This window comes from Aulonocara stuartgranti, assembly GCF_965226115.1.
Source record: "Aulonocara stuartgranti genome assembly, chromosome: 18".
Classification (NCBI taxonomy): domain Eukaryota; kingdom Metazoa; phylum Chordata; class Actinopteri; order Cichliformes; family Cichlidae; genus Aulonocara; species Aulonocara stuartgranti.
The window spans coordinates 5,051,210-5,067,840 of NC_138954.1; the positions used below are offsets into that span (position 1 = coordinate 5,051,210).

General features: G+C 40.3%; 1 protein-coding gene and 1 long non-coding RNA gene across 4 annotated transcripts; both read left to right on the top strand.

The window, feature by feature from the left end:
- The first annotated feature begins 6,670 nt into the window (after positions 1-6,670).
- Positions 6,671-11,052, top strand: LOC309694605. Its single transcript, XR_014272926.1, has 3 exons — positions 6,671-7,336; positions 8,114-9,787; positions 9,873-11,052. It is a non-coding gene; the product is annotated as an uncharacterized lncRNA (long non-coding RNA).
- A 1,587-nt stretch (positions 11,053-12,639) lies between these two features.
- On the top strand, positions 12,640-14,840 carry LOC309694594 (uncharacterized protein). 3 transcript variants are annotated; one of them, XR_014272912.1, is made up of 9 exons: positions 12,640-12,779; positions 12,887-13,029; positions 13,152-13,288; positions 13,399-13,492; positions 13,578-13,688; positions 13,763-13,989; positions 14,083-14,254; positions 14,352-14,479; positions 14,588-14,840. XR_014272912.1 is itself a non-coding variant. In XM_082514787.1 (9 exons), exons 6-8 carry the CDS (start codon positions 13,888-13,890, stop codon positions 14,417-14,419), a joined length of 342 nt encoding a protein of 113 aa, XP_082370913.1. In that variant the 5' UTR covers positions 12,640-12,779; positions 12,887-13,029; positions 13,152-13,288; positions 13,399-13,492; positions 13,596-13,688; positions 13,763-13,887; the 3' UTR covers positions 14,420-14,479; positions 14,588-14,840. The 3 variants fall into 3 exon arrangements, 2 of the variants coding, with proteins under 2 accessions (XP_082370913.1, XP_082370914.1); XM_082514787.1 differs by having other exon boundaries at positions 13,596-13,688; XM_082514788.1 differs by lacking the exons at positions 12,640-12,779; positions 12,887-13,029 and having other exon boundaries at positions 13,069-13,288; positions 13,596-13,688.
- The last annotated feature ends 1,791 nt before the right edge of the window (positions 14,841-16,631 follow it).

Sequence of the window (16,631 nt, forward strand, 5' to 3'; positions counted from 1 at the left end):
CAGTGCCTTCAGACCGGCCAACTATGGTGGTAATCATGGTCCCCTGTTTTATGAAGGGAGTGTAGAGGGTATGTTTGCACTTCAGGCCTCCCTAGGAAGGTCTATATCTGTAGTCACTTTCACTGTTTTCTTATTGCTGTTTCAAATTGTTGTTTCTGTTTGTAGCCTTTTTATTGAAGGATTTTGCTTTATATTATTAATATGTGCATTTGTTGTTATTAATAATATTTGCTTCACTCTCCATTTGATGTGTTTTTGGTATGTTTTACTTTTAATTGTTCTATGATTATGTTTATGTGTGGTTTATAATTATATTTAAGTTCTGGGTTTTTTTATGAATAAAAGTGACTTAACTTGTCAGAGATATGAGACTTTGGGCATTTCCCCTTCTGTCTTATTCTCAGTGTCTTGTCTCCATGTTTATTTACCTCTGTGTTGCTATCTTTGTGTCTCTGTCTCTTTCTCTTCCCCTGTTCAGTGGGATTTAAGACTTCCAACAAATAATTTCAAAGGGTCAATTAAATTTTAATAAAACCATTTTACTCAACACTGCACTCGAATTTTAGCATTTTTTTTTACTCAGTCATAAAAAGATTCATCTTAAAATATGTTTTAGATACATTTTTATTACTTTTTTCTTTCTTTCTTTCTTTTCTTGTTGTTGTCCCGTTTCGTTTTTTAGCCATCAGAATTATTGTCTGAAGGCCAAAAAAGATGCCCAACTAACTTAATTTACCAAATGGACCATCACGGCCTTGCCATATTGGTCCATTTGATCAACCTTTGTTATTATTTATTTATTTTAATTTATTTTCAGTTGTTACAGATAGGACAGACATGACTGGGGGATAGGAAGGAAGGAAGGAAGGAAGGAAGAAAAGGGGAAGAGGGACAGTGAGAAAGGGCACTTAAAAAATATCTCCCAGGTCACCTGTTGAGAGAAGAAAATAAGAGAAAACAAGCAAAAAAGAGAGCAACATAATAACACAACACCATTGCAATAATCTAGCTAAGTGTAAATAACAGTAAATATTAAATACTGAATGTGATTGTGCAGCACGCAAGATTGACATCGCATAATGTGGTTTGAGGTAGCAGCCAAGAAAGGTGTAGCTTGTGTGTGTGAACACCTGTGTGGATGAGTGCTCGTCTATTCAAAAGGCTTCTCCATGTAACGATCTGCTGGTGTGGGGAGCCACAGCCCCGTCCCCCAGGGCATTAAGCAGGCATGGAGGAGTTCCAGGCCCCAGACATCCAGAGGCCCCCAGAGTGCGAGCGCCCAAAGAGGACCACCGGAGGGGCAACCGTGCCACCTTCCTGGGAAGAGCTGAGGAGAACCCCAGATGAGGGGTCACCCAACAGCCACAGAGCAGAAGCCAGAGGGGGCGGCAGTGACGTACACGCGGGCTCTGCCGGCAGTCAGCTGTGCCAGAGTGAATCGAGCCCCCGCAAGGGGCCCGACCGAGCCACAGGCACCAGGCCCCACCAAGCAGCCGTACCGGGGAGTGAGCTGGTACAGACCTGAGCGTCCAGCCCTGGACACCAAGAACGCACCGATGTCTGAGGGCATCAGCCACCAGCAGGGAGTGTGGTGAGGGGAAATAAGCCTCCATACCTTGGAGGGCCTGAGATGTTCCAAGGGGGTGGAGTGTAAGACCCGAGCTGACATATAGACACAGACGAATAGGCGCACACAGACCTAAACATGCATTCCCACCCTCATGCACACATATACAAATACTCGGCGCTCATCCAACCTGGATACAGACACAAAGAGTATTTTAAACTATTCTGTAAATTCTTGGAAAGTGGTCTTTTTTGGGGGGGACCTCTGCTACTACCAGAGGTTGTCTGCACCACACCAGGGCCTGTGTTGCTAGCATAAACCAACTGAGCCTCACCAGGGCCTGTGCTGTTTTCTGAGGCCATCTCACTGCACCGGGGCCTGTGCTGCCAGCTGGATCCATTGGCACCATCCCAGGACCTGTGCTGCTGGCTGAGGCCATCTGCACCGCACCAGGGCCTAGCTGGACCCATAGGCACCACACCAGGGCCTGTTCTGCTAGCATAAACCAACTGAGCCTCACCAGGGCCTGTACTGCCGGCTGGACCCATAGGCACCACATCAGGGCCTGTGCTGCTAGCATAAACCAACTGAGCCTCACCAGGGCCTGTACTGCCGGCTGGACCCATAGGCACCACATCAGGGCCTGTGCTGCTAGCATAAACCAACTGAGCCTCACCAGGGCCTGTACTGCCGGCTGGACCCATCTGCACCACCCCAGGGCCTGTGCTGCTGGCTGGGGCCGTCTGCAGCACACCAGGGCCTTTGCTGCCGGCTGAACAAACTGCATCTGTGTTGCTAGTGCAAGACATCAGCACCACACCAAGGCCTGTGCTGCTCGAAAAGCTTATCTGCAATACATCGGGCGCTGTGCTGTTGATTGAAGCCTTCTACACCACATTGGTGAATGTGCTAGCAGAAGCCCTCTGCTAGCAAGCCACCAGGACCCGAACTTTTGGCTGGAGCCTTACTTGCCATCCTAGGTTTGTGCAGCCTATTTAATTCAGCATCAACAATCATTGTGTTTTGGATAATGGCTTTTTTAATAACTTTACTTTGCTTATTGGCCGTGGGGGACTTTTGGACTCTCAATTTTTCTAAGATGAGAACATTTAACAGTGACCCCATTCTGCGAGACATGGTTCCCAGATCTACATGCGTCACTGCTGCTATACATCCTGTACAATTTCCAATGTATTTGGAACAGGACATTAATCATTTTGAACTACAGAAAGATTTACCTCATCTTCAAAACCTTCTTGCTTTGTACAATTACAAAATTAGTTACGAAAAATCCTGCTTTGTGTCAACATTTCACACGTCAAAATCAATAAGTACAAAGCAGAGACTTCTGATCGTCTTACTACTGCTCTTATCTGGTAATGTGCAACCTAACCCAGGCCCTGAGCTGCAATGTAGCCAGACACCATCTGAATTTAAATCCTCACCTGGGCTGAAGATAGTTCATCTTAATGTGCGCAGTTTGTTACCCAAGATGGATATGATCAAGATCTGGGTTCAATCAACAGATGCAGATATTGTCCTCATTTCTGAAACTTGGTTGTCTAAATATATATCTGATGAACATGTTAGCATGGCTGGCTACAATATCTATCGCACCGATAGGTTTAAGAAAGGTGGTGGTGTTGCTGCTTATGTTAAGTCAAAATTTGATGCTACAATAGTTCTATCAGAATCAATTTGCAAACAATTGGAATTTTTGGCTCTGAATGTGAATGTTGCAAAGGGTCTTTGCATAACAGTTGCTTGTTGCTATCGACCCCCTTCTGCCTCCACAGAAGCTCTGCGTTCTTTAAACCTTTTGCTGTCCAGACTAAATTATGGGGAGCTTGTTCTAGCTGGTGACTTTAACTGGGATTGGCTCAAAACTGTTTCAGATGATTTTAAATCTTTCTGTGATTCTATCAGTCTTACCCAGCTGGTCAATTTACCCACTCGGCCGAATCTCAAAAGCCCCGAAAAGTCTACCTTGATTGACTTGATTTTGACAAATGTTCCTCATAAATTTTCATCTTTGGGTGTCTTTTGTAACGACTTAAGTGACCACTGTGTTGTTGCTGCTATTAGAAATACTAAAGTGGCCAAGTCACAACATGGTATTATTTTTAAAAGAACTCTTAAACATTTTAATGAGCAAGCATTTTATCATGATTTGTCAAATTATGACTGGAAGAAAATAGGATTGATCCCTGATGTAGAATTAGCGTGGGCATTCTTTAAGGATGGGTTTATGCAAATTGTGAATAAACATGCTCCATTAAGAAGATATAGGATAAAAGGTCGTGAAAACCCCTGGTTCTCCCAAGAGCTGGCAGATATCATTCATGAGCGTAATCTGGCTTGGGCCAAAGCGAGGAAAACAGGCTACCCCAGTGATTGGCTTCTTTTCAGACAACTAAGAAACAGATGTACTTCCTCTATTAAGAAAGCTAAAACAGAATATTATCTGTCTGTCACCACTGAGAACCTAAATAATCCACAGAAGTTCTGGAAAATCATTAAGTCTCTTTCAGTGAGTAAAAGCTCCCACGCTCTACCCACCTATGTTTTTAAGGATTCTGTTCCTGTTTATGATAGGAAGGAGATTATGAATTGTTTTAACAAGCACTTTATATCTTCTGGCTCTTTGTTTGACTCTCTGAACCCAGTCTCTGTAAAATCTGGCACAAACCTTCCGGTGTACACTGGTCAGCCATTTAACTTTGTTCCTTTCTCTGTGCAGGAGGTCTGTAAAGCTCTTAAACTGTTAGATCCTAGAAAATCTCCAGGGCCAGACTTACTAGATCCTTACTTCTTGAAACTGGCAGCTGATTTTGTAGCAGAGCCTCTCACAACACTTTTCAACCTCACACTGGATACGAATAAAATTCCCTCAGTATGGAAATCAGCTTTTGTTGTTCCTCTATTAAAAGGGGGCGACCCAGCAGTGTTAACTAATTACAGACCAATATCTAATCTATCTGTGCTGGCTAAAGTTCTTGAAGCTCTTGTGTGTGAGCAGTTAAAGGAGTTTTTGCACATCAATGCCATTTTATCTGAATATCAATCAGGCTTTAGGAAGAATCACAGTACTATCACAGCTGCAATTAGAGTGGTAAATGATATTACTATTGCACTTGATAAAAAACAACACTGTGCATCCCTTTTTATTGATTTGTCAAAAGCATTTGACACTGTTGATCATTGTATTTTAAAACTTAGACTCTTCCAGTCAGGACTCTCTGAGAGAGCAGTGGCATGGTTCTCAAACTACCTCAGTAACAGGACTCAGTGCATTAAATCTGACGGTCTATGTTCTGACTTTGTTACAGTGCACAACGGAGTGCCACAGGGTTCTGTATTAGGTCCCCTTCTATTTATCATTTACGTAAACAATCTTAGTCTACATGTGCCAGATGCAAACTTGCACTTCTATGCTGATGATACAGTTATTTACAGCTGTGGTTCAACTCTTGTCCAAGCCATCGACTCCTTGCAGAAAGCCTTTTCTGCTGTCCAGCACTCATTACATCAGCTTAAACTTGTTCTCAACGCAGACAAAACAAAGCTCATGTTGTTTTCTAAATCAAGGAGACGAGCCCAAACAATCCCATCAGTAACCACTCTTGAAGGTAATAAAATAGAGTTGGTTCACACCTATAAATATCTGGGAATCTTAATTGATGACTCGCTTACCTTCAAACCACATGTAGAGAATCTTGTGAAAAACCTGAAGTTAAAACTGAGATTTTATTTTCAAAATAAGTTGTGTTTCTCTTTTAATACAAAGAAGCGGCTTGTTGCTGCAACATTCTTGCCTGTGCTGGATTATGGTGATATTCTATATATGAATGCTTCTGCTCAATGTCTTCGAATGGTTGATTCTGTGTATCGTGCTTCTCTGAGGTTCATCACTAACCGTAAATTTCAGACTCACCACTGTGAGTTATACTCTCAGGTAGGATGGCCTGCTTTGGTAAGTCGGAGGAACTCTCATTTATACAGTTTTATATATAAGGCGATACTTGGGTTGCTGCCTTCTTATATATGTTCCCTGCTTGTAATGAAACATGCTGGTCGGTATTCTCTTCGTCCGCATGGTTACTTGTTGCTTTCTGTTCCATTTGCCCGAACTGAACTTGGTAAAAGAGCTTTTGTCCATTTAGCACCCTTGGCCTGGAACAAACTGCAGAAGGAATGGAAAATGACTGAATTCATTTCATTAAGTGATTTTAAATCTAAACTACGAATCCTTGAGGCCAAGTCCATAACATGCAACTGTTTCAATTAGATTGATTGTCATTTTAACTGACTTTTTATTTTATTTGAATTTTATTGAATTTTATTTTTTATTTTATTTGTATTCTTTCACTTATTGTTGCATGTGTGTTGTTGCTGCCTGTGTTTGAGTAATTTCTGTAACTGTGAGACATCTGCTGCTGCCTATCTTGGCCAGGTCTCCCTTGAAAAAGAGGTTTTTAATCTCAATGGGATCTTCCTGGTTAAATAAAGGTTAATAAATAAATAAATAAATAAAAAATGGACACTGTACATGTACTGTACAGCACGGCCCCTCCTGAGAACCCTCAATGTCTACATGAATTTAAAACTGGGTGGTGGGCACCTATGGAACGCCAGGACTGCCATAATGAATTAATTAAATACATCATTAAATAATTAATTAAATGTGTCAATAATTAATTAAAATTGGAATTAATTAATTAAATAAATAGTTATGACACATGTAATTAATTAGTTATTGACACATTTAATTAATTATTTATGTATTTCACATTTTAATTAATTATTGACACATTTAATTAATTATTGACACATTTAATTAATTATTTAATGCTATATTTATTTATTTCATTTTGGCAGTCCTGGCGTCTGGCTGTCATCTTGAAATAATTTTATCTGTCAGCCTCACCCATCAAACTCAGGGGGCGGGGTTAACGCTGCCCATGCAGCTTCTCTAACATTTGATTGGTTGCCGTGCAAAGTAAGTCAAAACAGGTCGATCCTAGATAATCGATTGCTTGTGTAGACTTGGGGCAGCCAGGTATCCCAGAATGCATTTCAAATCACAGGCAGCAATGATGGTGGTGTAGTTTTAAAATATCCCGTTTTTCTGTCACCAACTACACTTTTAACAGTGTTTTAGCTGCGAATGTCGCGCCGTAATCTTCACATGTCTGGTCAGGTTGTCAACATAGAACATGTTTGCAAAAGTGCTCAGATGTTTTCAGAGATTTCACTAGCTCTGCTAACAGTTAGCATGCAGAGTGCACCGAGGGGGTTACGTTAACCGGTTTGTTTACATATTCCACTCTCCATGTTCCACATGTTGCATTCGCAGATTCTCATTTTCACCGAACGATCGTCTCTTTCCGCCTGGTCTTGTGTCTCTGTGCTTCTGTAACATAAAGAACGAGCTGACATTTTTCTCACGAAACCAGCGATCAGCTCAACAGACCCTCAGTTTACCTGCATGCAGACGGAGGTCAGACAACAATTTTACATGTATGATCTTAAAACAGGACACAGCCACTATACGTGCTGCACAGTAAAAAATGGAGTGTCAATATTTCAGTGTAAACCTATTTTAACCTAGAGAGAGTATATACAACTCTGTGAGGAGTAAACCAGCTCTAACGTCAGAGTTAAAAGTCAGTGTAAAGTTCTGTAGACACGGAGTGAAGACATAACTCCACACAGTGTTGATTAGTACCAGTCCGCAGGCGTGTGCGGTCTGAGAGCTACCACAGTCAGGTAAGTTAAGTTAACATTCCCATACTGGTAACATTGTTTAGTAAGTATTTTTAAACTAAATAGCTCTTTATAGTTACACTGATGTCGAGTTAGCAGCATTTACCCATAGGTTTAATGATATTGTCGAGTAGCTACATGCTAACCATTGCTAAAAGTTCAAATGTTCGTTATATTCTCACTGAGTTAAGATTAACCTAAAACATGTTAACTATGTATTTCTTCTAAGTGCAGCTTAGATAATATTATTGTCACATGTCTAATGGGATAGTTTTAGCAACTAAATTACCGTTTATTAGTAAGCTAATAATCGCTAATTAGCTTCGAAGGAACTATCAGAAAAAGTGGGTAACATTACAATAAAGTTTACTCTACTGATTTATATTCTTTTAAGCAAATGCCAAAGGCTTACACTAATTTAGAATTAATTCAGATTCTTTTATATAAATTAATTGACAGCAATGTTAATGATATGTTAATATACAGTAATTGTTCACAGAAATAAAGCGAATTGCAGTAAGAGCGACCAATACTTGATAAGTAGACTAAAGTTATTAAACAATATTAGATGTTAGTCACACTTGGTCCATTTGCAGTAACACTGGTTGATAAAGGATCTTTATTAGCAGTTAATCTGTTACTTATTTCTTCATGCTGTAGCTGTTAAGTAATATTGACTTTTAACTGCTTCTATTTTGTATAAAAACTAAAGCTCTAAAGTACATCCACAGTTTTAAACTCTTTCCTTTGTTATTTTTTTCTCTTTTGTTTTGTGAACAGAATATGTTGCTGCGTGTTTTGTTTGGTGGGGAGCAGAAGTATGTTAGGCTGTCTGACCTGGGCCCTATTTCAGAAAGCCGGTTTAGTGCAAACTCTGAGTAAGTATACCCTGAGTTAACGAAAACTCTGGGTTTTCGGTTTCACAAAGCGAGTTCAGATGAATCCTGAGTGAGTCACTATGACGACACACTCCGTGAAGCTAACCTGCCCCCTAGCAGGTTTACCACAACTAACCCTGACTGTCTCCGCCTCTTTGTCGGAAACCTGACAGTAGGAAGTGTCGGACATGGCGTGCCCCTACCTCGAAGAGCCAGTAGATGTTGAAGCCCAAATTCTCCGCAGAGCTCTCCGCCGGGAGAGAGTGATTAGAGCGCGTTTGGACATTTGATCATTTCCTGATGATTTTCTGTGTGAACGTTACCGTTTTTCAGCACAATCTATAATTCATTTGAATAACATCCTCAGGCCTAATATTACTCATGTGACACATCGCGGACATCCTCTCAGTTCTGTACATATTATTTGTATTGCACTTCGTTTTTTTGCAAACGGGAGCTTTCTGTATAATATTGGTGACGCTGAGCACGTTTCCAAGGCTACCGTCTGTCGGGCAGTCAGGAATGTTACAGTTGCACTGAAACGTCTCCTCAAAGTCAAAGTCAAAGTCAACTTTATTTGTCGATTCTGCCACATGTACAGGACATACAGAGAATAGAAATTGCGTTACTCTCAATCCCTAGATAAATAGCAAATGAACATTTAAATATATTTAAATATAAAAGTGATTAAAAATGCAAGTAAAATAATTAAAAAGTAAAAATTTTAATAAATACAATTTTACATATAACAAGAAAGCTATACAATATACAATATAATGGGTAAGTGACATTGAGTGTAAACCAGGCAGAGTAGTGCAAATAGGCAAATAGTGCAAATGGAGATTTAGTAATGTACGGTAAGAGAAAGTGTAACAACAAAGTCTTATGAGGTAATGGCAGTCCAATGCTCCACAAAGTGACTGGTAACTGGTGCAGGCCAGTGAGTGAGTCAGAGAGTGTGTGTGTTTGTGTGTGTGTGACAGAGTTCAGTGAGACCGTGGAGGAGAGAGGGGGCAGAATCGGGAGGGAGTTAAGCTTCCTGACAGCCTGATGGATGGAGCTGTCCTTCAGCCTGCTGGTCCTGGCCTGGAGACTCCGCAGTCTCCTCCCCGACGGCAGCAGCTTGAAGAAGCTTTGCATTGGGTGCGTGGGATCAGCCGCTATGCAAAGGGCTTTTTTAGTGAGACGGGTGCTGTAAATGTCCTGGAGGGAGGGGAGAGAGACACCAATGATCCTCTCTGCAGCTCTCACTATGCGTTGGAGGGTTCTATGACAGGACGCATTGCAGGCTCCAAACCAGGCTCCTGTACTCGTCTGTACTCGTCTGTGGTGTTCCCCGGTCATAGACCCACAAGATTCATCAAAGAGGGATTCCACAAAATTGCAGGTATCAGGATGAACAAAACTCAATTCATGATGTGGTGATACTTGAACTACTACTTAAATTTTACATTTATTTTCAGGGTTCCCAGGCGTGATTGGCTGTATAGATGGCACTCACATTCCAATCATTGCTCCTTCAGTAAATGAAGGAGACTATGTGAACAGGAAGTCTTTCCACAGCATTAATGTACAGGTACATAGTTCCCTGTAGCATTTCAAACTAACAAATTATTTCATTATAGTAATGGATGCTAATTTGTGTTCTCTGCACTGTGAAGATCATATGTGATGCTGCCAACATTATGACAAATGTGGAAGCCAAGTGGCCAGGCTCTGTTCATGACTCACGAATTTTTTGTGAATGTACACTGAGCACAAAATTTGGACATGGTGAGTTGAAAATACTTTAAAATATATAAAGACCAATTGCTACAGGGACATTTGAACTGAAGTGTATCCTTCTGTCTTAGGAGAGTTCACTGGCTACTTGCTTGGTGATAGGGGGTATCCATGTTTACCCTATTTGCTTACCCCTTACCCTGACCCTGAACCGGGCCCACAGCAGCGATATAATCTGGCTCATTGCAGGACAAGAGCCAGAGTTGAAATGACTATCGGAATGCTTAAGGCCCGGTTCCAGTGCCTTCAAAGACTCAGGGTCACCCCAGAAAGGGCATGTGACATTATTGTGGCATGTGTGATTCTTCACAACATTGCCACAATTAGAGGAGAACACTGTCCTTCTGAACCAGACATCAGCAGTGATCCAAACCATGAACATCCTGACCCTCCCACGGACATACAAGATGGAAGAGCAGTCAGAGACACCATATGTCACAATCATTTCCTTTGACCCATCATCTCAACATGTTGAAAGAAGAATAAACAGATTTTTTGTTCAACTGGCTTTATTGGTCGCCTGTATTTCCTGTACACAAAGTATTAATAAGTATATTATTATGTATAAGTATATAACACTGAAATAATTCGTCCATCTCTGACCACTTCACCCACCCTTAACTGATGTTCTAGCAGTAAAATCTCAATCTTGGTCTTTTGGATCTGCTGCTTGAAGTGTTCCATTTCCAAGTCACATTTTTTTATTTTCTTGATCAAATGGGTCTTGTACAGCTGCTTTACAGGGAGCTATTGAAACACAGAAAATAGCATTGACATTCATAGTACATGCCTACTTAGGTTGGTTGTAAATCAGTGCTGAACATCTTACTGAGGAAAGGTTTGTTGGAGACGTGGCTGGACCCTCTTCCTCTTCATTTCCATCATCACTCTGTTAGAGACATAGAAAGTCCATGGTTTTATTATAGTACCACATTTTATTCAATTGTTATATTTTCCATTGTAAGATGTAAACCTCATAAAGTGTCTCTGTTGCTTCCTCCTCTGTAACAGCTGTCAATGTTTCTTCATTATTTTCCTGTAGTAAAGAAATTAACAACATTGCTGTTCTACTGTAAACTCATATAATCTGTGGAGTATTAAGAGTACTCATAACTGCATGTTGGTCTGGCTCAACAGGAGGCTGCACCAGATGCAGTACACCATCACCATCAACTGATAGAATATGAGGTTTATACAGGTCACTTATAACTTACAAGGGACCAAATGGCAATTAACAAACATATACCAATCACCTTACACTTCATTGTCATTATGCTCTCAAAGACAACTAAGACTGAGGGAAGGCAAAATCAGTAGGAAAATAACTTCACTACAAAATAATTCATTATGGTAAAGAGTTTATCAAATGAATGAGTAGCACTGCAAAGGTGACTGTGAAGAAAGGATGTATGCACATCATGTATTATTTTGAATTTACCTCTTATGTAGGCACTTGTGTCTTGCGGGGTTATTGACTCAGAGGATGTCCCCGCAGAGATGCCTTCAGCCACAGGGCGCCCACTGTTTTGGCTGAGGGCCAACTGCTCAGCCTCTGTGAGTGGTGGTGGTGGAGGACCCCCACCTGTTTTTCAGGCCTCTGCTTTTTTTCTGTTGGCTATAACGGGTCACATTTGAGCATACAGAGTAAGCAAATATGTACTTGTAATGTGCTCAGATAATTTCAATAAGTGCTTACAGAAGGAAAATTAATGTAGCCTCTAACTGCAATTGATTTACATGGGACAAACAGACCAAGCACTATGGCTCATAATACAATTACACCTTACCTGTTTGGACTATATTTTTATATTTCATTTTTACTTGCTGCCAGGAACGTTTGGGGCCTGTTGGGTTGCACCTGCGCTCACATCACGTCACAAAATAAAATGTATAAAATAAAAAATAAAATAAAATAACGTGTTAAATGGGTGGAAATCCCTAGATCAATGTTTAAAGTAACACTCACGCATTGACTCTGTCGGCTATGTTTTGCCATGCATGCTCCCTTTGTTTTGCAGCTGAGGCTGTGTTACTTTTTTTCCGCAAAATTTGCATGTTATCGGCATATGCTGCCATCAGAATTTCGGCCTCAAGCGCTGTAAAATACATTGACCGCGCCTTCTTTCCCTCCGTCTCCATGGTGACTCGCTTAATCTGTGCTCCACTAATCAGGGCTTTATGTATCCTCGTGCGCGCGCTTGACTTGGGGTTAAAGCAACTCCGCGTTGATTGAACTGATTGTTATCAGCCTTTCTGAAACCGAATATTCCGAGTTGGACAGTTCGGGGTTACTCAACCCTGAGTATCGTTTTTCACTCTGAGTTTTCTAAACCGGCTTCCTGAAATAGGGCCCTGACATTTGATGCTTTCATGAAAGAAGGTTAGAATATCAGGATAAAACAAGATAACAACGTTTACCTGGTCAATAAACAAGCTTAATTATATTCTAAGTCAACTACCTAAGTTGATAATTGTTTCTACTTCAACAATGAATGAGAATTACCTATATTCTTAAGCTTCATCTCATCAATATTTTGTGAAGACATAGCCTTACTCTACCATTTGATAAGAAAATGCATGGCCTTTTTTTTTTTTAACAATTTCTGTAACATTTCTTTTCTCTTACCTTACTTCAGCGTGCCTAAAATTTAACATACCAGAAGGCAGACAGCTAGATATGAAGGTGTTTGACCAGTCTGACACAGAAGTAGACGCAGAGGTGTTTGAAGAAATAGTGAAGGGGTCACCTGTAACCTTCCGAGTCATGCTGAGCAATGAAGAACTTGGTAATCACTCACATACGTATATGTTTATATGAAATTTAAAGGTTGAGATTGAAGCATTAACAGTTAAATTTAATGCTTCTGCTTTGGTCATGTTCCTTAATGCACAGGTGTATCTCTGTCATCATCATCTTCTCCATCGGATGATACAATCATTCTAAACTTCACAATGTGTGAACCTCCTGAAGAAGCAGCAACCACTGAAGGAAGACAACCTAAAAGGCCATGCCATATAAACTATGAGGCAAAAGCTGTGGGTAGTGAACATTGTTAGTCTAATTTGCATGTTTGATGTGAAGTGTTTTTATGTAATCGTTTTCCAGTTTTTCTCAAGGTTTAAAAAATTTCTGACTTCATATTTTATGTCTATTTAAGTTGATTGAAAAAATCCTAACAACAAAGCCTGGTGGTGAACACATCATACAAGAGTATGCAAAAACCAAATCTCTGACAGATGCAACTAGAAGACAGATGATAAACATACTTGCTGCTGAGATGACAGAAGCACATGGGTAAGAATCATAAATGTAGTCTATAAAGAAACATTTTTAGTATTGTATTATTTTTAATTGTGATGTTCAATGCCAATTGAGTGACGGTCATCACTGAATTTATACATTAGGACATCTCCCCCTAAAAGTGTAAGAGTGATGTATGCGCAGGGGATTGTTGCTCTGTTTCCATATCTGGAAGACCCATATTCACAACATGGATATGTAAGTAAAGGGGACTTTGCAACATTAAACACATAGTTGCCCTCAGAAATGTTGATAACATTCTGCTTGTATTTAATTACATAAGAACATTACTATGATCCAGAGAGCGGTTCAGGATACCTTGCGTGGCGGTTGAAGACAATTCAAAGAAAAGCTGCAGAGGAAAGAAGTGTCTCACTTTCCAAATCTCCTAAAAGTAAGTTCACTTGTGATTTAAATGATTCTGATCTAATTTGTAGGCAGGAGTCAATCAAATTGTTTTTTCTTAAGTTGGCGGGCCAGGCCGTGGTCGATCCAGACCACTCACCACTGAGACAGTGTTATCAGATGAGGATGTAAAAGCAGCTATTGCTCTTTTGAGACACTCTGCTGATGAAGACACTATCCGTGAAAAGATGAAAGCTACCTTCATTTATCGGCATTCAATGGTCAGCGATGATAAGAATGCAGCAGATGTCTTCATAGTCTTCCCGCGGTTTCTGGACACACCAGGACTGGTAAGACATCTTCATTTGTTGAATCACTGAAATATTCCATGCAGCTTGCAATTTCACTCATTACACCTCTTATCTTCTATTTTTGCATTATAGATAGAACAAGATTTCAGACTCCTGTTTGATGAGGTCACTGCCAACAAATTCTTGGAGAGGTGGCCCATCGATCTCAAATCAAAGATTGTAAAGGAAAGTCATGGACTTGTACCCACCTCGGAGCTCTTGGAGTTGATGTGCAATGCTGAGTCAGCTACTGAAGTTGAGAATGGTATGACTGACTGTTTTTATTTGCCATTGTTGGTTATATAGGCAATTCTGTCTATCGAATGTATTTTTGGAGTAATTCTTTGTTTATTCGTCTGTAGGCTGGGACAGTGACATGTCTGCTATCTTGCTGCTGCTACATCTGCTACCGCCATCTGCACAAGGGTGAAAGAGACCAGGAAAGATGTCTGCATCTCAAGCTGTCGATAACCTCATCAAATTCCTAAAGGTATGTTATTTAAAATATATATTCCATCACCGCCATTGTAATGTACAGTAAGGTGATCTAATCTAATGGGATAGTCACTAAATACTGCTGTTTAATGTGTTGTTGTAGGCTGGAACCAGTGTACAGCAGCATCTAGACAACATCACCCGAAGCAGTCAGCCCTACCTTCTTGCTCAGGGACCCACAAGAAGCAGCATCCACACCTTCTTCATTGTGATTGACAAGCATGCACTTCCATGTAAAGCGACAGGTTCAGTAGGAGCCCTTGATGAACTCTTTAAGGCCCATTATGTCTTTGATACGTCATACAGTTCATCCCTGACCAACTTTTTCACTTTTCTGCAAACAACCATTTACAACATTGATGTTGTGGAAACAAAGGAAACTCCCAGAGTTGCGAGCAAGAATGGTGCGTTAGTATCCATTGAGATCAAAATAATGAAGTGCTTTCTTTGCAAAAGTGATCATGGTAGACCAAACAGCCTTGTAAAACACCTTAAGGTAATTCATGGTCTCTGTACTGGGAGGACACTATATCTCAAATGTGGCCAAGTGGGATGCTCACGTTCTTTTAGTAGTTTTTCTGGCTTTAGAAAGCACCTGAACAAATGCCACGTAAGCAGTTCATTTGATTCTGCAGAACTAGATTTTTCACCAGTTCAAAGTGTTACGGACACAAGTACTACTGCTAATGTTGATGTGGTGCCTGAACATTTAGAGCATAGGTGTCAAACTCTGGCCCGCGGGCCAGATTTGGCCCGCAGCCTGATTACATTTGGCCCGCGAAGCCATACCAAATTACTATTAGAGCTGGCCTACTGGTATTATACAGTTAATATATATATTGTTTAGTATTAAGCTTTGCTTGTTCCATATTCAGGTTTTCAGCAAAACTTGTTTGAGTCCATAAAAAAAGATTCATTTATATATCTAGAGGAAGATTTTTTTTTTCAATAAATATTAATGTTAGCCCGCGACTTTGTTCCAGTTTTGAATATTGGCCCACTGTGTATTTGAGTTTGACACCCCTGATTTAGAGGCTGAGTCGGAATTATCTTCAGCAGACCTTGTAAATAGTTGTGCAGCTGTTATTTCTGATCTAAAGGCAGCAGGTGTAGGCCAAAGTGTAGTGAATTCTGTAGTGAATTCCATGGAAGAGATTGTTCAAGATATCCAACAACATGCTAAAGAAACAGTCATTAAGCATGTATTTAGTAATGAAAGAGAAACAGAAATGTGCAAGAAAGTTGAAGCATGTTTTGATGAGTTAGAGAATCCTTTCTCAGTTCTTAATTCTGAGTACAAGAGGTCAAAATATTTATCAGACAAGTGGGAAACTGTAGAACCAGTTGAATGTGTAATTGGCTCAAGATTTGACACAAGGCGAAATAAAAAGACTGGAACATATGATCAGGCAGTTGTTCAAGATAAATTCATGTATGTTCCAGTTTTATCAACATTGGAATCAATATTTAAGAGTCAGCATGTTGGAGAAATGTTGAAAAAATCAGACACTTGTGATTCAAGACGCAGAGATATTTGTGATGGATCTCTATTGAAGACACGCCCTCTTTTTTTCAACAGAAAAGCACACAGTTCAGATCCAAATGTTCTATGATGACTTTGAGGTTGCAAATCCTCTTGGTTCCAAGCGAGGTATTCACAAGTTGGGTGCAGTATATTTTACCTTAAGAAACTTCTCTCCCAAATGGAATTCTTTTTTGGCCAACATACACCTTTGTGCCTTATTTCATGCACAAGATCTGAAACGTTATGGTTTTAGTGAAATTCTTGTTCCTATTGTTCGAGACATTAAAGTGTTAGAGAGCGATGGTATTGAGATTCCACTATTCGGTGGTTATGTTCGTGGTAGTGTGGTACAGGTCACTGGTGATAATTTAGGCTTACATAGCTTGTTTGGTCTGGTGGAGTCTTTCAGTGCAAGGTACTGTTGCAGGTTTTGTTTAGCTGATAAAGATGACTTTCAAACAGAATTCTCTGAAGATTTCCCCCAAAATAGTGTTGCGCACCAAAGACAACCACACTGCTCACTGTCAGGAAATGTCTAATAATCCATTGCTTCCTTATGTTTTTGGTGTAAAGAGTTCATGCTTATTGAATTCACTGACATATTTTCACACAACTGAGAACT